Raw genomic sequence first — 26,063 nt, 5'->3', positions numbered from 1 at the left:
TATATTGAGAATTGTGGCATCCTTATTAAATACATTTTGTCATAATGTTAATGTTGATTACATTTTTTTGTGTATATTATTTAATTTGATTGGTAACAGCCCTATAGTGTCTTATTCTAATTTAATTTCTAGATCAAATTAAAAAAATCAAATGAAAGCTGAAGCATAGCCTATATTTAATAAGATTAGGGAAAAAATGCCCTTTATAAAAGGTAAAATATCACAAATATGCAGATTTTAATATGCCAAAGCTGATTGAACACTGGTGAGAATATTGCTTCAGAATAAGTTATATTTACAACACAACAAAATAATAAAAAATCCGGACAAGCACATTTTTTACTCGAGCCTTGCATCCCTAAAGTACCGAAAAAAGGTACCATTGGGTACCGTACTGAATTTCAGGTACCGTTTGAAATGTGAAAGGTACCCAACCCTAGTCTGAAGAGACTCGTGTGAACTCACACAGGACAGAAGCCAGTCAGTTGAGTTTGTGGCAAAACCTTTTACAGCGCTTGTATATTATTGTCTTTCAATGCATTTGATAATTCAACTCCGAAAGTAGAACTGAAATGGTTTCCACCACTGAATTCCGTCTCACATTTTTTAACTGCAAAAACCGCTTTTAAGAAACCCAAACCACTTCCATAAAATAGATTTTGGAGGGTAAAGCAATTTCACTTCCATTTCCCTCGAGTTATACATATAGAGTAAAAACGTCCAGAGATTATCATCGTTATCGACATAAATCTCGATGTGAGAAAATGTTGAATACATAGAATTTCAGTGGATGGACAGCAATGATGAGAGAATATCTTAATTTGTGTTTCAAAGATGAGCGAAAGACTTAAGGGTTTGGGACAACATTTCTTTTGTAATGTTCATTTTTGGGTGAACTAACCCTTAAATGAGTTTTCTTTCCCTTTGCAGCCTGTTAAGAAGAAGAAGATTAAGCGTGAGATCAAAATTCTGGAGAACTTACGAGGAGGAACCAACATCATTCGTCTTGTAGACACAGTCAAGGACCCTGTGGTAAATCTGGCTCTTTTAGTATCTGCAACTGCACACTGTTTTTGTGTATAAATGTTATATATGTGTGTATGTTTCGTACCATTCTTATCAAGTAAACACATTTGAAAAAACAAAGCATACAATTTTTCAGTCAAAAATTACAGAACGGCACCAGAGGGTTAAATATTTTGCAGAATTTTAAAAGGCTTTTATCTACCAGTTACAGTTTCTACTACAAAATCAGAGGTGGAAAAAGTACACAACTCCATTACTTGTGTAAAAATACTATTGGTTAAATATTACTCCATTACAAGTGAAAGTTGTAAAGATAGATTTTTACTTAAGTAAAAGTACTTGTACTTTTAAAAGTACTTAAGTATCAAAAGTAAAAGTAAACGCATTATTTTATTATTGTTGTATGAATGCACGCTGTTCCATCATGGTGGTTTAAGCCAGTCTAGCATACTTTGAACTCATTTAAATACTTGCTTAAAAGTTACAAAGCTCTTATCAAAGTCAAAATCATACTAGAAAAGAAAGGTTTCTACATTGTGTTTATTTGACAGGATTATGTAAAAACATATTTCTGAAAGGACTTTAGTTAACATTATTAGCCCAACTACGCTTTTGCATGCTAACTAACATCATTGTTGAACGTTAGCTATGCGTTAGCGCTGTATCCACAAGGCTATGGCAACTTGGCGGGTAAATCTATAAAAATAATTTGACCAACTATACTTCATACCAGTGTTGATTTTGACAGCAAATTTGGATTTAGTTTTAGTCAGTCTTTTGACTATATTAATATTTTAGTTTTCAATAGACTAATATTCAGTACTTGTGGTCTGGCGTCTGAGAGGCAGCTTTCTGTGTGCACTTTCGTGTCGTCGCATGATGTATGCGTTCCATCTTAAATTTATATTGATTGCTATTTTCTATCCTGCTATAATAGTGTTTTTTCCTTCTTCTTTGTTTTTTGGTATTCCACAGTCTAGAACGCCAGCCCTTGTGTTTGAGTACATCAACAACACGGATTTCAAGGTACCACTTTTAATTACTAAAACTATAAAAAAAACTTGTTAAATGAGGATTGCTGGGCCGCTTTGACCTAAAATAGTGTACTCCCTGAAGATTTTAAGTTAATACTGCTAGAATTTAACAACACATTCACGGTTGTGTTGCATTTGAACTAAGTTGCATTTCATAATTACTTTCTAAAAAAATGTAAAATAGTGTATAGCTTATAGTACTGTTAATATAAATATCAAGCTTAAACGAATTTACACACTTAAAGTGCACACATCTCTAATGGCAGCGTGCTGTAACAACTGTGTCCACAATTAGCTTGTTTAGTTTTTTATTTAACTACAAGGACCCTGATAAGGGTCCCGAATTATGTCATCAAATATATATTTAAATTTTAAGTGTCTGTGGAGGAGCTCTGACCTCATATGTGGTACCATTTGAAAGCTTAGAATGTCTACTTTCTGGAGATATGCATTTGTTTTACACAGAGTAACTTATTTACACTAAATTACTCAATTTGAAAAGCTTCCCATACACACATACAGTGTCTCTAAATACACAATTCTGGTGTCATTTTACAGGAAACCCTTTGAAGTTACATAAACCACTGCTAAAAGTGATAAACATGCGAGTATATGTTTTCTGAGCTGTAATAACCCCCACAAAATAGGCGTTTTTTTGGTTATAAATTCATCTGTGTGTTCTAGCACCCTGCAGACAGTTTGGGCTGTTTCCAGCATATGTCAGCAAACACTGGAAAGAATTATTTTGTGACACTGGGATATTGCGTTTATACCACTGTATATGGGGAGACTTGCATATTGGAGAGATTTGAGTAGGCGGAAAGTACATAAAAAAGGTAATAGTGCTGGGCGGTATGATCAAACATTTATATCATGGTATTTTTAAAAATTATATCGGTTTCGTTGTATACCTTCACGTGTAGTTTGAATTCTCCACTGTATCCAAAATCACTCTCTATAACCTCAAATACGGCACTATTTAAGGGGACAGCCATTTATAGTGGTGTCTGAAACCATAGTGGACATTATTGAGTGCACTCATTCAATCTCACTTTGCAGTGCAATAACGAATTCACTCACTCGTTTTCATTCACTCTTTCAAGTGAACAATATAAGTGGATAACGTTGGGAATAGTGAATGAGGGTTTTGGGACTTAACATCTCTGTGCTCTCACTACAGTGCAACACTAGCCACGTTTACATTAGTGTTAATTTTGTCACCTATTTTTAATTTAGTCTTAGTCTTAGTCTTGTGCCAAATGTCCTTGTTAGTTTTAGTCATATTTAGTCATTCACATATCTTTTTTTGTTAGTCAAGTTTTAGTCGACTAAAAGTCTCGTCATTTTAGTCTAGTTTTAGTCAAAAGACAACTCAAGGTATCTTAGTCAAGTTTTAGTCGACCAAAAGTCTAGTCATTTTAGTCTAGCTTTAGTCAAAGGAAAACATTGCCAATTATAATAACTGCGACGTTCGTGGATCAATAGTTCTGTGTTGGTCATTTTTATATTTATTTATTTTTCTGTGGGCGGACATGCAGTAGTTTAACCTAATTTATGTCCTGTACAGTGACTATTTCAACAGCTGTGAATGATGAATGCGGAATCAATATGAATTCAATTAGTTTATTTTGAAATACACAAAATTAACAATAAAATGCACCCAAATTATTAATAAAAACAGGATATACGGTGAAACATGAATGAAAGCATTCAAGACGTGCTCAGCATCAGATACATAGCCTATTAAACGCATAGATATTTCAGATGATTAAGGAAAGATACCATAATCACAGAGGTATAAATATTAACACAAGTAATTAAAGACTGTGGGTAATGTTACTTAACCAATTTGAAGCAGAACTTTTTTTATATATAACTTACGGGAAACAGAAATATCGACACGTCCTCTCCAGCAGCTTGAATGTTCCCCGTTGCCATGGCAACAGGACTTATACAGTTTTATAAAAGCTATTTATTGTTTGTTGTAGAGTGTAAGAATCACCTCAGAAAAATAAATTCTTCAGTCAGGCGCAGTTGAAGCCTATAGGACAAACGCTGGAGATGAGATGCTGTAGCCAGGCGATGTCTGTGTCATTATTCCAACATTATGATCATAACTTGTTACGAAATAAAAAAACGTTTAATACCTCAGAAAAATGAACTTTCCTCTCTTGTCAACATTATCCTGGTGTCACATCACAGGACGTACACTCACAGTAATCGGATCAGGTCGTTTACATGGTGGAGTTTTTCGTTTGATCGGTTCATGAAAAGGTTTATCCCACCGCTCTCAAACCCATAAAAATTTAATTCGGTTTGGGCATTTTTATTCCGATTGAGGTGTTTATATGGAGCATTTTCATTCGGATTGGACTTTTACGCCGCGCCGCGTTCCGAACGTTGGTTAACACTAGAACCGCCACGGGGTAAAATTTACCCATGGCTGTCTTTCAAATGTACATAACAGATTTCCAATAAAATATCCAAGTCTCCCAGTCACTGACTTTTACTAAAACTGTGTTATTTACAATCCCCTGGTGTTAAAAATTGTTTCGATAAAACCAGATTTAAAAACGGGGCATTTATACCTATAAGCGCCAGCGGGTCAAATTTACCCCTATATAATTCCTCTATTTTCGTGCTGTGTTTGAGCAACGCGTCGGCTTACTGTAAACACAACGCACGCTCAAATAAAGATGTTTTTGCCTATTTATAAATGTTCAAACTTTGGATTAATTATACATTTTTGTATTGAAATTTTGTATTGAGTTTGCTACTGTGTTGCTATTTATTCAAGTCTGTCCGTTTCCTGAAAAAAAAAAAAATCCGATATGATGGAATGAATAAAACAATTTTCACGATTATCCCAAGTTTATTGGTGGTGTTCTCTTATTCAAAATAGAAATGATATAACTATACAAATTAATTATTAATTAGGTCAAACTGTCGCTTGAATTCGTATGTTATCCTTATCGTAAATTGTCATACATCTTATGCAGTGAAATATTATTGCTCTTCATTTTCTATTTAGGGTATTTTAGTAATTTAAATAGCATGGGTTATCTTAATATGGGATTAATTACATTTTATTATAATATTACACCACCCAAATATGCATTTATTTCCATCTAATTCTCGTCGTCATTGCAGGCTGGTTTAGCCTATAGTCACCAAAAAGTGATTAGTGTATCTGCTTAAAATAGCATAAAACAACCGGACAAAAACATAGCTGATGACTAAAAATAATAATTGCATGACTCTATACATTACTTTGTGAAGAAGGTGGCATATTAAGTTTTTTAGCCGTATCAATACAGTAATAATCTGCATGGGTAAATTTTACCCGCTGGCTGTTTTAGGTATGCAGCAACCTCTGGCGGTTCTAGTGTTAAACGACATATACCGGTATTGCGGTATCATCAAAATTCATATCATAACAAAAATGAACACCGGTATTCGGTATGAACCGTTGTACCGCCCAGCACTAAAAGGTAATATTCCTGCAGTCAGGTCCATCTGAATAAATCTTTTTTCCACTCTCTGCAGGGTGCTAGAGCACACAGGGCCTGAGTTACACACTTTCAACAATGAATTTATAACCAAAAAAATCAAAAAGCGCCTCTTTTTTCCAGGGGGGGGGGGGGTTTATTACAGCTCAGACAACATATACTTAAATATTCATCACTTTTAGCAGTGGTTTATGTAACTTCAAAGGGTTTCCTGTAAAATGACACCAGAATTGTGTGTTTAGAGACACTGTGTGTGTGTATGGGAAGCTTTTCAATCTGGGTCGGCCACATCCAGGCGGATATCCGCAAAAATGGTCCCAGAGCTAAGGAGGTTAAAGGTGAAGCATGTCTTTCTGTGACACTAGTGGCACTTATTTGTTTTTTAACACATATTTGTGCCTACTCTATTTTGTGTGCTTGACGTTTATAGCATTATGTAAGTTGCTTATCGTCAAGAAAATAAGGTATTAGCTTTTCATCAACAAGGGTTTTAGGAAACACTGGTTTAAAATGTGGATCATCTCACATGATGTTGTTCTGATTTGTAGGATCTCTATCAGAGACTAACAGACTTTGATATCCGGTTTTACCTGTATGAACTTCTCAAGGTGAGCACGCCGAGATTACGCTCTCATGTGTTTTCAGCAGGAGAGTGTGTTAAAGGGTTAGTTCACCCAAAAATGAAAATTCTGTCATTAATTCCTCACCCTCATGTGGTTGGACACCCGTCAGACCTCCGTTCATCTTCAGAACACAAATGAAGATATTTTAGTGTAAATCTGATGGCTCTGAAAGGCCTCCATTGGCTCAATGCACTTTACACTCTCAAGACCCTTAAAAGGCACTAAAGACGTCGTTACAAAGTCCATCTCACTACAGTGGTTCTACAATAACTTTATGAATCGGCGACAATAGTTTTTGTGCGCAAACAAACCCTAAATAACGACTTACATAGTGATGACGATTTCAAAACACGGCATCATGAAGCTTCGAAGCGTTATGAATCAGTGAGTCGAATCAGCAGTTTGAATCGCCAAATTTCAGCGGTTTGACACGCGATCCGAATCATGAATCGACTCACTGATTCATAATGCTTCGAAGCTTCATGAGGCCGTGTTTTGAAATCGTCATCACTATATAAGTCGTTATTTAGGGGTTTTTTTGCGCACAAAAACTATTGTCGCCGATTCATAAAGTTATTGTAGAGCCGCTGTAGTGAGATGGACTTTGTAACGACGTCTTTAGTGCCTTTTAAGGGTCTTGAGAGTGAAAAGTGCATTGAGCCAATGGAGGCCTTTCAGAGCATCAGATTTACACTAAAATATCTTCATTTGTGTCTGAAGATGAATGGAGGTCTGACGGGTGTCGAACGACATGAGGGGAAGTCATTAATGACAGAATTTTCATTTTTGGGTGAACTAACCCTTTAAGTGTGTATGCATGTGTCTCTTTGCAGGCACTGGACTACTCTCACAGCATGGGCATCATGCATCGGGACGTCAAACCTCACAATGTCATGATAGACCACCAAATGAGAAAGGTGAAGTCCGTTACCGGCTTTGTGGATTTGCTTTTGTTGCTTGTGATCAATGTTGGTAAGTTTGTGTGTCTTTCTTGTAGTTGCGGCTTATAGATTGGGGTCTTGCTGAGTTCTACCACCCTGCACAGGAATACAACGTCAGGGTCGCCTCAAGATCGTATAAGGGACCAGAGCTACTGGTTGACTATCAGGTATGTTGTGTTATATCAAAGACGGTGTGCTCATATCACTATGAATGGGAGAAAATGCAACGCACAATACGGCAAGGGCCACATTGAATCTGCGCACTCCGCAGATTTCCGCAGATTGTAGTGCCCGTAATTTGAGAAGCATACACAATCGTGTGGACAATTTTTAGTGAGAGAGTGATATTTTAAAATGTCTAAAATAAAATTGACCACGGAGGAGTTAAGGAAATGTCACTTGTCTACAAAAATTACTTATTTATAGCTATTAAAAATTGTTAATTTATTTACTTCGGTAGGTATTTATTTATTTTGCTCTATTGTTGAATGATATGAAATTGTTTATTTAATGATTTATGTACAATACAATTGATAAAGCAATTTTTTTTTACATTTTTTAGTGGATGTACAATAAGAGAGATCTAGCTTTGTTTAAAAAAACAGTTGTTCTTTTCGATTTGTATTGTAAACCTTAAATAAAAGTTAACCCCTTTTTTGATCCAAACTTAAAGGAAATTCAAGAATGCTTTGGAATATAAAGTTTGGTCTTGTTTTAAAGCAGACACTCGGCAGATTATTGAAGTGAAAGCAATTCAAAATATGAAATTATGAAAAAGTTATGGAAGTTTAAATTAACTGTAAATAAAAATACTGTACTAAATATGTTTTATTTGATATAAAATATATATTTTACAAAAATGTTTTAATCAAAAATTACTATAAAATCAAAGCCATATGTCTAATCAAGTTGTGTTCCAAATTTGAAGTTGATATCACAAAAATTGAAGTCCCCATGAGATTTTGTTTAGGGCGCTTTACCAAAAATAGCCACCGGGTGTCATTGAAATTCCATTGATTGTTTTTTGATGCATTTTCCGGTAAATTTCTGTCCAAATATCACAAAACCGTCACCAAATATGGAACCTTGAGACTCAGACCTTTCCGACGATATGTGTTTTGTCAAGATTAGAAAAGATTTTGATTATAAAGTAGTTAAAATAAATGTAGTAATATAAAACATGACGCCGACCACTAGGGGAGGAGCCCGCTAGAATAATTTAAAGTATAATTTCCATGGTAACGCAACGTCCAATTTCAAAACGGTTTTCACAGGATGAATTTTGAGTTCGTAAGCTTTCGAATGACACCTAATTTATGATAATTACTCAAATATATGATACGAAAAAAGGCGATCTTAAAAAGAGTGACAGTTAAGAGGTTTAAGAAGTGAATATTTTATGTTATTTGTAATGCTCTCAGTTCCAATATTCGTATATCTTTTTAACACATGTAAAACCATTCCAGAAATCACTAAAAAAAACTCCACAGATTCCGTGTGGCCCTGGGCATGGGTTAACTTATTCCCACATTGCAGTTAAATCTCCAAAATGATTTGCAGATGTATGACTACAGCCTGGACATGTGGAGCTTGGGCTGTATGTTAGCCAGTATGATCTTCCAGAAAGAGCCATTTTTCCATGGTCAAGACAACTATGACCAGGTACGACTTGCCATTCTTCTATGAAAACTACTGCAATATGTAGTCCTAAAATATGCAATGTACTAACAGAGGAATCTTTGCTGCAGTTGGTCAGAATCGCCAAGGTTCTCGGCACAGAAGAGCTTTTCAGCTACCTGAACAAGTATCACATCGAGCTGGACACGCGCTTCAAAGATCTGCTTGGCCAGTGAGTGTTAGTTATGGACTGTGCTTTTCACATTGTGCACGTTCTTCCCTGTTAGTGATGCACATATGGACATTTTTGTGATAATTCGTTTAGTTGTTATGATCTGTAATCAGTCGAATGGCTGATATTATAGATATACTATATGTTTTAAAATCTGTTTACACTAAAGTAGGGCTGAAACGATTCATCGAGTTACTCGATTAACTCGATTACAAAAATTCCTCGAGGCAAAAATTCTGCCTCGAAGCCTCGTTAAATTCCTATGACGCGCACTATACGCGCAGGATCTGATTCACACGGACCGCTGTTCAATGTTCAGGAAGCACACCATAGCGCATGATACAGTTTGAATTTAGTTTAGATTCTAGATGCCTAGAATCACTATAGTAACTGCATGTTTTACACAGTTTATGTAAGTTGATTACCGTTCTTATAGCTGCCACACACACACACACACACACACACACGCGCGCGTGCGCGGCGCGTGCAACCCCCGAAGCCAGATCGCTTTCACTCTCATCCTCATAAAGTTTGTCAAGAAAATGCTTTTAAAGCCTTGCCAGTTTGAACATTGAAGCGGTTGTGCACTATTCAAAAACAACAATACGGAAAACTTATCCGTTCAGGGCTCAGCTTTTTTCTGTGACACGGAGAGTTGAGCCGTGTCGCGTCTTTGACAACGAGCGCGCGCCCTGAAGGCTGACCTCTTTTCGCGTGAAGATCGCGCGTGGAGAGCAGCGCAGAACTGATAGTAGAAAATCAGTAACACACACACACACACACACACACACACACACATGCACCCTCCTCTCTCTCTCGCGCGCCAGTCAGACCAATCGTGGCAATGCATCACATATGCTTAAACTTTTATGTAGCCACGCAAGATTTTTCGAACGGATGCTTCACCTAAAATGCACCGCAATGCAAGTGATGCAAGCCAAATGCAGCGTTCTATTAAAAATGAATGTATGTATTTCTGCTGTACCAAACTGCAATGAAGCCTCACACACTCACACACACACACACACACACACACACACACACACACACACACACACACACACACACACACACACACACACACACACACACACACACACACACACACACACACACACACACACACAGGTTGCTAGGTTACCATAGCAAATAGGCTCACCACATATGATATATTATTTGTTAGTAGCCTAATGGTAAATGCTGCAGGTGTAGAAATCTACATAAAAGATATGTACTTTGATGTCAGCGCTAGATTACAGCATGAAATCTGTTGTGCATATTAATAAATTAAATTGCTTTTCATTTTCGTTATGCATTATTTGTTTTGGTTGTTTAAAAACAGAAAAAAAAGTATCCGATTAATCGATTAATCGATCGATTAAGTGCTAGATTAATCGATTACAAAAAGAATCGATAGCTGCAGCCCTACACTAAAGCTCCAATCTAGATTTTGTTTAAGTGAGCTACACATAATGTTTAATGAAGTTGTTCATGCATCAACTGAAAACAGCATGGACTAAAAGATCTTGGTTCAGTCAAATGAAGATCGGTCCACATTATATGTTGCAGCTTTTCCATGTTGTGTGCTAGTTTTGCTCAGTGATTTATTCGGCTGAATGTTTTCAGTAGGGCTGTTCGATTATGTCAAAAATCATAAGCATGATTATTTTGGTCAATATTGAAATCATGATTATTAGGTGGGGATATGATCAAAGTCTAATTTTAAATGTCAGTGAAATTTCATAATTATTGATACTTCAGCAAAAGGTTCATTAATGCAAGTAAAAGGTCCTCAAAACAGCTGCAGAAGACCAGTAATAAAATAAGAACAAAACGACTAATTACAAACAAAGTGAGGCCGTGAGCGCGTAATTTAATCTCAAGTCTCAATGAAATACTGACATTTTCTCTTTCTCTCTTATACACACACAAACCATGAACTGATATACCTTTCATTAAATGAGTAGGGCAGATTAATGGATGTGGCATTTGGGTGATATGTGGTCTTTTATGGCTTCCATTTTTAGGTTGAAAAATGATGAAACTATTAGTTTTGGCATCTTCTGAAGCGTTTTGATGACATAGGGTTGCCACCTTCAGTGTGGCAAAATAAGGGACGCCCATTCACGACAATATCAAATTGTATATTATTTCACATTTGATTATTTAATTTATTTCTAAAGAAATCTTTAGTAGTCTATTTGGTGCACTTTAAAGGGATAGTTCACCCAAAACTAAAACATTCTCTCACCATTTACTCTCCCTCATGATGTTTCAAACCTGTATGAGTTTCTTTGTGCTGCTGAACACAAAAGAAGATATTTTGCAGAAAGTTTGTACCCAGGCTGCTTTGGGGGCACCATTGACTCCCATAGTAGGAATGAATCTTCCTATATGTTTAACATAACAAATAAATGTATACATGTTTGGAACAACTTAAGGGTGAGTAAATGATGACAGAATTTTCATTTTTGGGTGAACTGTCCCTTTAAGAAGTCATTCTGAACCAGTAATCACTTTTTTGACAATTCTGAAATTCAAAAATGTTACATTTTTTATTAATTTACTTACATTATGACTATATTATTATGTAATTATTGGTCCCATTTTATCTAAATATTCTTTTAATAATTCTGTCAAACTTTTATATGGCAGGATTATTTATTATGTATGATTAAAATGATACATTAATAGTAACATTTAGTGTTGTTTTTGGCGGCCTGTTTTAATTTTAGTTTTAGTCTAGTCTTTGTGTCAAGCTGTCATTTTAGTTTTTATTAGTTTTAGTCATAGTCATACTATTTTTAGTCTAGTCAAGTTTTAGTTGACTAAAAGTCTGAGCATTTTAGTCTTATTTTAGTCAGAATTATCTATGGCTATTTTCGTCTAGTTTTAGTCGACGATAACTGATGACATTTTTGTCAAGTTTTAGTCAATGAAAATTGTATTTTAGTCTCTTTTTAGTAATGCAATTCTATTTAACCCAGTCAATATAGTATAAGTACATATTATAGACAAAACCAAAATCTTCTTTTAGCCAAACCCATTTCAAACAATGTTATCTTATTATATTATTGTTACCTTATAGACTCAAGAATACATCCATTCCAGACACGGAAGACGCTCTGATTTGAAGTTACAACATATTTATTTTACCAACTAAACATGTTAGAAGTATACACACATACATTTAAATAAATAAATAAAAACATTGAGATGTCTCTTAAGGTTCATGGTGTTTTTTCCTGTGATTTTTGTGGCCACATTTCTCCCCATCAATTTCCACAACACCCGTTTTATTTTCCACTTCAATGTAATACGTTTTTCCAAATGTCTTAATAAGAATAAATGCATATTTAATTTAATTTAATTTAATTTAATAATAGGAAAATAATATCCAAATTATTATTTAATTCTTTAAATCTGTTTAAAATTAGACCCACATTATAGTTAAAATGTTTTTCTGTCTTGTATTTTATCTCAAAATAAAGGATGTAATTTTATTCCACATGGAAATGTGCGGAAATAATTGAATACAGCCTCTTATTCGCTTATGAGGTAATCATAATGCTGCGGTTATTTTAACATATCTAATTGCTGCCGTTATAACGGCCCATTTCAAATGTTTACGTGCTTTTCTTTCTTTTTTTGAGCGGTGATGAAATATCTTGCTCTTGTAAATACTTGCCAGCATTTCAGTAATACAAGTCTAGATCTTTCAAATGCATCCAAATAACAGCGAAGCACAGCCGCACGGTGCTCTGCAGTGGCCAAAAAGGATATAAACCGTGAATTCTGAAGTTATATATTATTGAAAACTCAGAGATGTGGATTCAGACGGCACCACACGACCTTGGTGTTTGTCAAACAGTAATTTAGGTCATTCGGCCGGAGATTTTTACACGGGTGGTGGGAGAAAAACACTGATATTCTGGATTAAGACGACAATAAAATCACTGACTAGCCCCTGTAAATGATAAAGACACCTTACGACCGCTGGACAAATAATTACCGTCCGAATAGTGCTTAAGAACCCCGACTGCCGCCCATCGGTCTCGTTCACTCACCGGAGCTAAATCTTCTAAAACGCCGCGCGAGTGGGGCTTGAAGAGAGCGATATCGCCTGCGTCTGAGCAGTGCGCCCTGATGCAGCCCCTGAATGAGACGCACAAAAATACTGCAAAATAATAATAAAAACGCGACTTTTCGTCTCGTCTCATTTTCGTCAACGAAAATGAAGAGACATTTTAGCATAGTTTTTATTTTGTGAACCACATTTAGTCTCGTTTTTATTCTTCATCGTCACATGACCAGCATTTACGTTGCGTCTCGTCTCGTTTTCGTCACGTTATAAAGGTTCGTTGACGACGATATTTAGTCATACTTTTCGTTGACGAAAACAACACTAGTAACATTAATTAGGCTATAATCTATTAATTAACCTGTCTAAAAATATATAATTCTGTCTGCCAAGCTCTGAGAATGTATGGAATATTATATAAATATATTATCCATTTAAAAAAACAATAGGCCTATACCTTTAGAAGCACGGATGTGTGTGCAGAGAAGCATTTCAGTTGCTCAGACTGACAAAGTGTGCAGTTTGCCTGAGGTTCATCATGAGTTACTGGACAGACCCATTGATATCTTTTTTTCTACTCAGCTCTATATCTGGAGATCCTCTTGCGTTCAAACGGTGGACGCGACGCAAGCTCTGTTTCTTTTTTTTTTAATGTGCAAGTTTCCAGCGCATGTTCTCGAGACTCCGTTTGTTGCCAAACGCAACCACTCGCAAATTAACTTCTCTACTACTTATTGTGAATTTGATTTGTAACGAAGGTCTTAAGGTCAATTTGTTAAGAGCACAGACGAGGACTTTTAAGAGGCTTAAGAGTTTCTTTAGCAGTGGAGAAAATGGCAGAAAGACGAAGAGGGAGAAGAAATGTGTTGCAGACGATGGATGACAGTGACTTAAGACGCTATAGATCAGATCGTGCAGGGATCATGTTTGTTGCATTAAACACAACTTTCAAACCACCAATTAAATAGACAAGCCAGCAATCAGTGGAATTGGAAAGAGTGGAACAATGTTTATAATTCTAAGCCAATCAAATACCTTATAGAAAATTAACAGCATGGTAAATAATAAAAGGATTTATATACACTGAAAAAAATTTGTTGAATGTATCGTAAGTGGTCGCAATCAATTTATTTGATCTCAATTTAAACAAAAACACATGCAATTCCCATAAAACCAATTCATTTTTTAAAATTAAAATAAAAAAACTAAATTTAAATTATTTAAACGAGCACATTAATTATGCTTAATTTAATTTTTCAGTGTACTTATATATAATGTGTGTGTGTGTGTGAGAGAGAGAACGGTAAAATAGGACAATGATAGGACAGGATGAATGAGATCTGACTCCTGCTGCGTTTGTGCTGAGACTCTCATTCGGCTTGTGCTGTATTGAGCAGACACGTTGTCTTTTCTCTAACTGAACTAAATTATTTTATTACTATAAAAATCAAAACGACGGTGCCACGGTGGGCAAGTGATGTAACCGGTGTTTCACCTGAACACCGACTATCACAGCAAGCCTAGTATTCAAATGATAAAAATAGCCTGTTATGTAAAATATCACTGCCGTAAACATTTAAATTAAAATACGATTAATCGCACCGCCCTAATTTGCTATAGAGACAGAGCGTATTTAGGCCACGCCCACACCGGGGGGGAAAACAATCCAACGCTCTCCATTGACTTTGCATAGCGTGAGGCTGCATCCTTGTCATTTCGGACTTATAACACAAAACTGAACAATGTCTGAAAGCGGATATGTGACAAAGTGTACAGCAAACAAGCTAAACAACACAGAAATAAGTTTTTATAAGCTGTCGACCCAAAAAAACGAGAGTTTAAGGAGACAAAAATGGATAAAGGCAGTAAAACGTGACGCTTCAGCTGAAGAATGGGGACATTTTGGGATCCTGACACTCAGTGTGTCTCAGTATGTCTATGTGTGCAGTATATATGTTGTCACTGTTAAGTCAAATATCCAAATGTCAGTTTTATATATGATATTTCCTGTCTCTGATTACATTCCCCTCTAGTGTGTGTACTTCTCAGTGTAATATAACATGTCTCAAAGGCCTGTATTAACTTTTTTGTCCTTAAACGCTCGTTTTTTGGATCAACAGCTTATAAAAACGTCTGGGTATTTGGTTGTGGGTTTTGTTTAGCTTGTTTGCTGTACACTTTGTCACATATCCGCTTTTAGACATTGTTCTTTTTTCTGTTTTAAGTCCAAAATGACAAGGATGCTGCTTCACGCAATGCAAAGTCAATGGAGAGCGTTGGATTGTTTTCAGATTATGACGCGTGTCGCTCTGTCTCTATACACACAGCTGTATATTTTCTAAATTGACTTTTAATTGCTAGACTGTTTTAATGTTGAAATCTCCTACATCTTCAGGCAGACGCGCAAGCGCTGGGAGAACTTTGTTCAGCCAGAGAATCAGCACTTGGTGAGCCCAGAAGCTCTGGATATGCTGGATAAACTCCTGCGTTACGATCATCAACAGAGACTGACTGCCCAGGAGGCCATGGAGCACCCCTACTTTTGTGAGCCAACTTTCTTTCTTTACTGTGATTTATTCATTTCTCAAGTTATTAATTTATATATATTAGAGGTGTAATGGTTCATCTCTGCTGTTTATGATGAGTGCAGATTAGGGATGCGCGGTATACCGGTACTGGAAAAATACCGGTATATATTTTATTTAAAACGGTACGATATCATGATTTTGCTCATTTCGGTATATGCTGCTGTTCCTAAGTTCACCGCTAGGTGGCAGCGCGCTACCCAAACTGACGTGAAACCGGCAAATGTGGCAACAGAACAAGATGAATACAGCAGTTGAATCTCACTCAACACGCACAAAACTCATTAATAAAGAGAGTAGACGTGAAATTTGGAATTACTTTGCTTATAAAACTGCTGAAGAACCATCAAACCTTGCCAAGCATCTGCCACTTAATTCCTGTCTTGTAAGACATTAAGAGATCGACAGGTGAGTGCATAATTCTAACCATCTAATTTAGACTTTTTTCTTTTAACACTGATTAACGCACATACATAAGATCGTATTGTTTAAATATAAAGAAATCTCCAGCGTTCGTTTCAACCAGTGATGTTTAGACCTCATAATATTTGCACGCATACTATTACACTATTTACATCCGCGAAAGACATACCCAACTGTGTTTATGTAACTACTCACTAAAGATTGACATTTTTGACATAATTTTGTGTGTATTTGACTGAGGAAAAACAACTTAATTTGGAATGCGCGAGCTCTTTAGGCGTGTGTGTGTGTGTTTGTTGTTGGCATGAGCGGAAAGAAAACTCTCTTAAAGAGCTCTCATCCCATATGTGTTACGAAATGCTATAAAATCGCTTGCATGTTCAAATTGGCGAGGTTTAAAAAGACGTGGGCAGTGATTTCCGTCAGTTGTCCCGCAAGTGTTGAATCTGAGCGCGCAAATTGCTTTTATGGTGCAGGTGCGATGAGGTGTAATGCTGAAATTACTTACAAAAAAGTTTCCAAATGACTGATTGATGTGACAATCTTTGTTGATTAATTTAATAATTAACATTTGCGGTAATTTCCCGCTTCAAAAACCCAAAACTTGCGAGAGTGAGTAAAATTATGCGCAATACCCGCATCAAAATTCAGACCCTGTATGGTATCGATTTAATATCGGTACTTCGGTATTAGATTGTGGTACCGTACCGAAGACAAAATTGTGGTATCGAGCCATCCCTAGTGCAGATTTCAGTGAGTGAACAACTCCGGCGTTTCCGAACGCCTCTGATTATTAGACGTTGCATTCATGAACTCAACAGAATCACGTGTGATTGGTTGTAATGCGCAATGTGCAAGACTTCAATAAAATTCATGTTTCAATGTTAATGTCAAGCCCCCAGTGAAGAAACCTCCAACACTATAATGGCCAGTGTTTCCGTTTCGTTGTCCAACCCCTGTATATAATAGGGCTGGGTATTGACACAAATTTCACAATTCGATTCAATTTCGATTCACAAGCTTTCGATTTTCGATTCAATCCAATATCGATTATTTTGGATATGTATCCGGTATAATACATGGAAAATTTTCTCAAGGAAAACTAATTTCTGACCTAATGTTGTAAACTATGGGAGTCAGTTGATACATTAGCCTACTAATATTGAAGGTAAAAATTAACTGATTTGTATACAAACACTTAAATGACACTAAATAGTTTTTTTTTAAAATATAATAATAAAGTTATAATATTAACTTTACAATTACATAATCATAATTCTACTCCAATTAGTTTTTTGAAATATAAACATTTAAACGGTGTCATAAAAACTTGCCAGATTTATTAAATATTGAAAAACATTGACAATGAATAGCCTATGTAATGTTGTGCATATAATTAGCAAAATCCTCGTCTCTAGAGTTAATTTTTCTAGCTGACTAACGAGTTTATGGAAACTGGATATGATTTTTCTGAGGTAAATGACGTGACATTGTTTACTTGTAAGCCGTTTTACCTACATCTTTCTGCGGTTGAAACACAGATTGAGCTATTCTATGTGACTTGATACGGATTTCGGTAAGTTGTCCTGTATCTTTAACACACTTTCAGATGCTTATTCATGTTTATTTCGCGCTGTTACTGTTTTTAATGCGAAAAAGAAGATATGTTCATGTTTGCTCAGCGCTGCTGGTTCTCTTGATCTGATCTCACGCCACAGCGCCAAAACGGTATTTATGTTTTTGAATTTCGTTAAAAAAAATAGACCAATCGATTATTGGGATTTAAAAATCGATATTGTTTTGATTAAAATCGAGAAATCTACATTTTTTTTACCCAGCCCTAGTATATAATCACCTATATATGTATCGCTAGTTCCAGTATTCTAGTCTCGTGAAGATGTTGCCGTTTCTCCGTAGATCCTGTGCTGAAGGGACAGCCTCTGTCAAACTCAGAAGGCGCTCTGGCAATAAGCAGCTCAACCACAACATGATGGGCTAAAAGCAGGTAAGAACGATGTAACATCCAGTTAGGGGTGTGCGATATTGACAAATTATATCTTGATATCTTGTCAATTTGTTAATTATCGAATGCGATAATTAGACGCTATTTTGCCGAGTGTGTTTATTGTGATGGTACCTACTCCTAAAGGTTTAGATAATCTTCATATTTTGTGTGGAGATCAGTTCACAGCAGTGACACGAATCAGCTTTTGGGCATTTTTAAACCTAATTAAATGTATGCGTCATCTTTTGTGTCATTCTTACATTTAATCAATACATTCAATTAGAATAATAAGACACAATAGGGCTGTTACAGATAAATTTTTTATTTATTGAAACATCTATTTGATGTTTTATACATAAAATGTTGAATATTGATAATTTGAAAAGAATGAAAATGAAAATTTTGAAAATGAAAAGATACTTTAAATGTGAAATTAAAGCAAGTCAGCAAGTCACTGTTAATGAGTGAGTCATTGAGATTCAAACGGCTGATTCATCCAGGAATGAGATTCAAACGGCTAATTCATTCAGGAATGAGTCTTAATTAGGGAGTCATTGAGATTCAAATGGCTGATTCATTCAGGAATGAGTCTTAATTAGGGAGTCATTGAGATTCAAATGGCTGATTCATTCAGGAATGAGTCTTAATTAGGGAGTCATTGAGATTCAAACGGTTGATTCGTTCAGCAATGAGTCTTTGAGATTCAAACGGCTGATTTATTCAGGAATGAGTCTTAATGAGTGAGTCATTGAGATTCAACGGCTGATTCATTCAGGAACGAGTCTTAATGAGTGAGTCGTTGAGATTCAAACGGTTGATTCATTCAGCAATGAGTCTTTGAGATTCAAACGGCTGATTAATTCAGCAATGAGTCTTAATGAGTGAGTCATTGAGATCCAAACGGCCGATTAATTCAGCAATGAGTCTTAATGAGTGAGTCATTGATATCCAAACGGCCGATTAATTCAGGAATGAGTCTTAATGAGTGAGTCATTGAGATCCAAACGGCCGATTAATTCAGGAATGAGTCTTAATGAGTGAGTCATTGATATCCAAACGGCCGATTAATTCAGGAATGAGTCTTAATGAGTGAGTCATTGAGATTCAAACGGCCGATTAATTCAGGAATGAGTCTTAATGAGTGAGTCATTGAGATCTAAACGGCCGATTAATTCAGGAATGAGTCTTAATGAGTGAGTCATTGAGATCCAAACGGCCGATTAATTCAGGAATGAGTCTTAATGAGTGAGTCATTGAGATCTAAACGGCCGATTAATTCAGGAATGAGTCTTAATGAGTGAGTCATTGAGATCCAAACGGCCGATTAATTCAGGAATGAGTCTTAATGAGTGAGTCATTGAGATTCAACGGCTGAGTCATTCAGGAATGAGTCTTAATGAGTGAGTCATTGAGATCCAAACGGCCGATTAATTCAGGAATGAGTCTTAATGAGTGAGTCATTGAGATTCAAACGTTCGATTCAATCAGGAATGAGTCTTAATGAGTGAGTCATTGAGATTCAACGGCTGATTCATTCAGGAATGAGTCTTAATGAGTGAGTCGTTGAGATTCAAACGGTTGATTCAATCAGGAATGAGTCATTGAGATTCAACGGCTGATTCATTCAGGAATGAGTCTTAATGAGTGAGTCATTGAGATTCAACGGCTGATTCATTCAGGAATGAGTCTTAATGAGTGAGTCATTGAGATTCAAATGTTCGATTCAATCAGGAATGAGTCTTAATGAGTGAGTCATTGAGATTCAACGGCTGATTCATTCAGGAATGAGTCTTAATGAGTGAGTCGTTGAGATTCAAACGGTTGATTCAACCAGGAATGAGTCATTGAGATTCAACGGCTGATTCATTCAGGAATGAGTCTTAATGAGTGAGTCGTTGAGATTCAAACGGTTGATTCATTCAGCAATGAGTCATTGAGATTCAACGGCTGATTCATTCAGGAATGAGTCTTAATGAGTGAGTCATTGAGATTCAACGGCTGATTCATTCAGGAATGAGTCTTAATGAGTGAGTCATTGAGATTCAAACGTTCGATTCAATCAGGAATGAGTCTTAATGAGTCGTTGAGATTCAAACAACTGATTAATTCAGGAATGAGTCTTAATGAGTGAGTCGTTGAGATTCAAATGGTTGATTCATTCAGCAATGAGTCATTGAGATTCAACGGCTGATTCATTCAGGAATGAGTCTTAATGAGTGAGTCATTGAGATTCAACGGCTGATTCATTCAGGAATGAGTCTTAATGAGTGAGTCATTGAGATTCAAACGTTCGATTCAATCAGGAATGAGTCTTAATGAGTCGTTGAGATTCAAACAACTGATTAATTCAGGAATGAGTCTTAATGAGTGAGTCGTTGAGAGCCAATCTTCTTTATAAATGCATTTTAATAGAGTAAATGACAGTGAACATGTGCACTCTTAAGTGCGCTAGTCTAACCTACTAGACTACATCCCGTAGTGTATGTGTGCTCTCTCTCTAGTGTGTTTTTGTAAAGTGAGGGACCTAGTCAGATCGCATATCGTTAAAACAACAACGGTCTATATCGCACACCCCTACATCCAGAACACTATTTTTGACTTGCCTAAAATGTTTTTATTAAATAATATCATTCATTAATTTAGAATCTCTCTTCTAGGAAAACCTTTTTACCTCAACATGTCGTGCAGAGACATGCTGCCTTTCAGGTGTGAAGCTTCAGTTTACTGGAGCAAGAAGTTATTAAGCAACACAAGACTTGTACAGAATGAACACAATGGGCTGTAGTCCTTCTCCTACATTCACTTTGTATTAGTGCTGCTTGCCATCGTTATATAGGTACCAAACTGGTGTTTCCCCCCCCACCCTTTTGAGTTGGACATCTCCATTTCATTTTTGGAACAACACTGAATTAAGCTATAATGTAATGAGAGGGAAAGAATGCCTGCTCTTTCCCCATGATTCTCAGGCTATAGATGATTGATGGAGGCTCCTGATCCTGGTTGCATTATGTACTGGAAGATTGTGTTGTTCAATGACTTGCCCTGCTGATATGAGCTCAGATTATAAACTATAGTATTGTCAGGTATGGAGGCTTTACTGCAATTTATTGAAAATAAGATATATTAAATGAAACTGTTTTTAATCAGTCTGACATGTTTTTTTTTTACCCATGATTTTAACAGTATGTTTGAGTTGTTACTTGGGACCCTATTTTAATGATCTGAGCGCATGGCCATGCAGGTGCACTTTTCTGGTTTCCGCGGGTCCTTGACTTTCCACAATTTAAGTTCTTAAATGCAATATCATGGCATTAAATTAGGGCTGAAAACATGGACGGAACTGCAGAATCCATTCATAAAAATGGAATAAAAGTTAAAGACGTTATTTAAGAAAAAAGAAAAAGTAGGGCCCTAAAACAATTATTTTTTGTTAAACTTTTCAATAAATTGCTGTTAAATTGTCTTTTTCATGATTTCAATTAATTAGACATGCTTTTTGGTTAATACAATTTTATCTAGCCATTAAAACAGAGCCTAGAAAAATTTAAACTGAATAAACTATAAAACAAAAAATAAATTAATGGGGCCCTACATTTATTTGTGAAATTAAATTGCATGAACTGCAAAAAAAAAAGTTTGTTTTCCAGTACAAACATCTGACATTTACTTGAGATGAAGAAATTAAGATGTCTTCTGAGAAAATTTAGTGAGTTTATGCTTAAAACAAGAACAAATATCTGTCATTGGGTATGAAAATAACTTTTGAATTAAGTTGATTTTATAAACTCATTGGCAGATATTTGCTCTTGTTTTAATCATAAGATCACTTTCACAAGACTCGTCTCAAACTTTAAGTGTTTTTTTTGTGCAAAATAAGTTAAAGTCATGCAGATCTGTTGGAAATTGTATTTTCAAAATTTGAAGTGTTGTTAATTTAGAGAACATACTGACGTGTTGTTCCCTTCAATTTTCTTTAAATGGTCTTAAATTTACCTTCAAAAATCCTGCAGAAACCGTTGTGTCCGAATCCACTTTTGCTAGTTTAACGACGGGAAAAAGGTCCAGCGCATGGTCCAAAAGGCTCGTCCCTCGTCTCTTATTGGCTCATGGGTGTGTTTTGGGCGTAACTTGCAATAAACCAATCAGAGTCTCATCTCCCTTTCCCTTTGAAAGCCAATTATGCTCACACCATGGTGGATTCACTATTTACCTGGAGGAATATAGACACCCTCACCCTGACGAGTCAGTTTAAACACGTGTGTATTGGTTAAATAAGTCGCCAATTTCATTCGTCATTACTTGATACATGCAATGACTATCCATTATGTCCACATGTTGGCATTTTTATCTTTATGTACACAATAGTAATCTTTTACATTGTAATGTAATTTGGCGTGTGTGCTGCTGCGCGCCCCTGTGTGTAATAAGCGAAGTGTATAGGCTCATATTACTAACACACTCTTTAAATAACACACAAATACTGCACTATTGACTTTAGAGCAGGTGTGTGTTGGGCAATGGTCAGTGGTTTTCAGTTCCTCACAATAGCAAACATAATGTTCAATAAAAACATCTATCAAACATAAGAAATAAAAAGGTCAAATGCAACATACAGAATAAAATACAAAACATATGATTAGGGGAGAAAATAATAATAATAATAATTACACAGCATATCTGACAAGAAATACTAAAAAATAAGACATAATTGATTATAAGCATAATTTGGAGTAGGCCTAACTAATTAAATGCCAAGATAAAAAGATACGTTTTTAGCTTACTTTTAAAAATACTAAGTGTACTAGCTTTCCTAATATCTAATGGTAGCGTGTTCCATAGTTTTGGCGCATAATTTGCAAAGGCAGCATCACCGATTTTCCTTCGTCGATAACTATTAAACTCCAAACCTGATCATCAACTGATTCTCTATATTAGCGCGTATCAGTTTCTGAACTATTATAGTCTTGAGTTTTCTTCCATGAACGAACACGTCATAATATTCCTCATTTAAATAATTCCCGCCCAAGGCATACACAAAATAAAGGGGCGGGGCCTCGTTGAGTTAGTTAGTAGTGGTTTGAAACTGGCGGTTATGTTAAGGGACGGGACATTTCCCAAACGCGCTCGAAACGCTTGACCGCACACTGCTCCAGCCGACCAATCAGAGCGCATTGTGCTTTTCAGAAGGAGGGGCTTCATAGAGACAGGAACTAAACGGGGGCGTGTCCCAAAAGCATCGTTAGCCAAATATGGTCGCAAGTTCCGTCTGTGTTTGAAACCATAGTTCCAACAAACATTCGCAAACAGCATCACAAAGTTGTGTGGTTTGAACGATGGCGGTCAACTTGTGGTTAGAACTAGGGATGCACGATATATCGGCCACCATATCGGTATCGGCCGATATGTTCATTTTTAATGTTATCGGTCCGTTAAGAACATTTGCCCTATGTATTAAAGCCAAGCGGCACCTCCCGCAGTTTCAGCCGATACGGAAGTGACTTAAACAGCAGAAACGTTCCACCCCTTACCATAACTGCCACTAACTAACTAACTCAACGAGGCCCCGCCCCTTTATTTTGTGTATGCCTTGGGCGGGAATGATTTAAATGAGGAATCATAATGATGTCAATGGGGATATTTTAGAGTATGAGAGCAATGAGAGTAAAAACACACAGACATATGAATCCTTATTAAACCTGTGGCTCGTGGGACACATTGATGACTCAAGACACGAAACCATCGGTTTCTGCGAGAAACCCAACAGTATTTATTTTTTTTACCTCTTATCAGACGAATGTCATCTAGTATTCCCAGCGCCATTACTTCCGGCGAATAAGGTCAAAATACTGGCGTGATCATAGATATATATTAGGGATGGGCATTTTTGTCAATTTCTCATTTCGATCATCGAAAGGTCTCAAAAACGAGTACTCGAGTACTCAGGGGCGGGGCATGTGCAGGGGGCGGGGCATGTGTAGGGGCGGGGCATGTGCAGGGGGCGGGGCATGTGTAGGGGGCGGGGCATGTGCAGGGGGCGGGGCATGTCCTTCATTGAGATAATGAAAATGGTTGTGGACAAATACAAACGTGACATGAAAACAGGTATATGAAAACATTAACATATAAAACAAAAAATAACTGCTAGATTATGATGCATAAATGTCTTTGAAAAAGAAACATCTTTATAAAATGACCGTCTCAAATAACCAAGTCAGTAATATCGAGCATTGCATTTGAGCTGAAACAGTGAAATAACACCACCCTGCAGAGCTTGCTAGCTGGTTAATAAACTCAACCAAACGCACCCTATATCAATATTAATATGAAGATTATTATGAACCTATTACGACATAAATCAAAACAAAAGTGAATGCGCACGTGAACTTCAGCGTGCTAGATTTTACAGGCGAAGGGTTTGAAACGGAACATTTTGAATGCGCTCTTCCTTTAACAACGCTGATACAAGGACAACGAAAGCACACAGAAACAACATTTTATTAAAATCGTGTTCTCATTATAATGCTTTGACAGATTGACTCTGCACATCATGCACTTAATTGTATTATTCATGATGGAAGCGTTTACAGACATCACTGCACGTTTTCGAACTCATAACGAAAAACTACTTTAAAGGAGCTGTATGTAGGACTGTGGCCAAAACTGGTACTGCAATCACTTTCAAATGACTGTAGAGCGGTGTATCCCCTCTCCGCCTCCCCCTGACTCGAGGCTGCTACAAGGAGCTTTCAATGGCAAGTGACGAGTCGTACACAGTAAGATTTTTTTCTTTCTGTTAATTATGTTTATGCTTCAAGAGCGATGTTTTATGAAGTAATTATGAATGGCAAACATTTACTAATGGCGATTAGCCAAATATAATCGTAAATATGAACGCTCGTGTGACAGTACCTTCCCACATGAAAAAATACTATAGTAAAATTACAGCAAAGCTAAATAACAATAGCAATGGTCATACAGGTCAACTTGCAGCATGTTTTGTCCACTATATATGCGAAGAACGAATGAGGAATAATTTTTACCGAGGTAACGTTAGGCTACTGTCTCAAATACGTTTTCACATTGCAATAGGCGTGCTAATGTTGTTTTCCTCAGCGTCCCAGCATAATGACAGAGAAACGGGCTCTGATAATGCATTACTAATGTTAGCAATGACGACTCGCCGTTTTTATCTACCAAACAATTCCTTAACGTTACCTTTTCAATTCAATGACCCACCTCCTCCATCTGCGCTAACCTAACGTTACTTTGCACGAACATGCATAACTTTGTTCGACTGTCATGAATATTTGAAATGTCCATTTACATTAAGTACAAGTTAGCCAAACATAGATGAACCTTACCTGTCCAGGAGAAAATTAGCAACGTTGGCATCAGTCTTCAAATTATTCTCCGTTTTCAGCCGTCTCTATCTTTCAAAGGCATCTCTTATACAAATCCTGGTTTTATTTCGGACACTGTCACAACGTTTTTCTGATTCATAACGAGGTCGTTTAGGTTTCGTAATGTTAGACATTGTTTATCCAAAAAGTTTATAGCTGCAGCTGTGGTAACTAGAGCAGAGCTGGCAACCCAAATGCAGAAACACTACTGACTTCGTGATTGGTAGATAGGTGGAGGGTGGAGCTTCAGGCCAAAACACAACATGTCAACATCAACATCAGTTGAGGGCTGCAACTTCACTTTTAAAATGACAATATCTTGGCCGGACAACTGTTGTCAGTGATATAAGTATTTGAAATTAACATGATTTCTTAATGTCTAGTGACATATCAGGGCCATTTTATGATTAATTGAAATACATTTCTTACATACAGTTCCTTTAAATAAACTAGGTCTATAGCCTACTGTTAAAAAATATGAGAACAGTATAGCACTGCTGCATTACTAATATCAATGATTCTGAGAAAGAAATAGCCTATCTAAAAAGAATATGACCGTCTCTAAACCATCATGTCGAGCATGAAAT

At 36.5% G+C, this 26,063-nt stretch overlaps 2 protein-coding genes across 9 annotated transcripts in view; both read left to right on the top strand.

Moving 5' to 3' along the window:
• The window catches only part of drd4b (dopamine receptor D4b), a 473,608-nt gene that overhangs the window by 167,246 nt on the left and 280,299 nt on the right, over positions 1 to 26,063 (top strand). The window lies entirely within an intron of this gene.
• Positions 1 to 26,063, top strand: part of csnk2a2a (casein kinase 2, alpha prime polypeptide a) — a 57,484-nt gene that overhangs the window by 9,274 nt on the left and 22,147 nt on the right. For 4 of the 5 annotated variants that reach the window (XM_079806403.1, XM_079806402.1, XM_079806404.1 and 1 more), the window contains 10 exons: positions 931 to 1,032; positions 2,002 to 2,052; positions 6,118 to 6,177; positions 7,026 to 7,109; positions 7,190 to 7,300; positions 8,694 to 8,795; positions 8,882 to 8,982; positions 15,459 to 15,607; positions 17,989 to 18,076; positions 20,734 to 21,464. In XM_079806403.1, the coding sequence (XP_079662529.1) occupies positions 931 to 1,032; positions 2,002 to 2,052; positions 6,118 to 6,177; positions 7,026 to 7,109; positions 7,190 to 7,300; positions 8,694 to 8,795; positions 8,882 to 8,982; positions 15,459 to 15,607; positions 17,989 to 18,062 (834 nt within the window). In that variant the 3' untranslated portion in view covers positions 18,063 to 18,076; positions 20,734 to 21,464. Of the gene's footprint in view, positions 1 to 930; positions 1,033 to 2,001; positions 2,053 to 6,117; positions 6,178 to 7,025; positions 7,110 to 7,189; positions 7,301 to 8,693; positions 8,796 to 8,881; positions 8,983 to 15,458; positions 15,608 to 17,988; positions 18,077 to 20,733; positions 21,465 to 26,063 lie in introns of those variants that run through there. The other variant, XM_079806405.1, reaches the window with a different exon arrangement.

Source organism: Gobio gobio, assembly GCF_949357685.1.
Source record: "Gobio gobio genome assembly, chromosome: 2".
In the NCBI taxonomy this organism is placed as follows: domain Eukaryota; kingdom Metazoa; phylum Chordata; class Actinopteri; order Cypriniformes; family Gobionidae; genus Gobio; species Gobio gobio.
The sequence above is the reverse complement of the archived record's forward strand: the minus strand, read 5'-3'. Positions and strand labels throughout refer to the sequence as shown.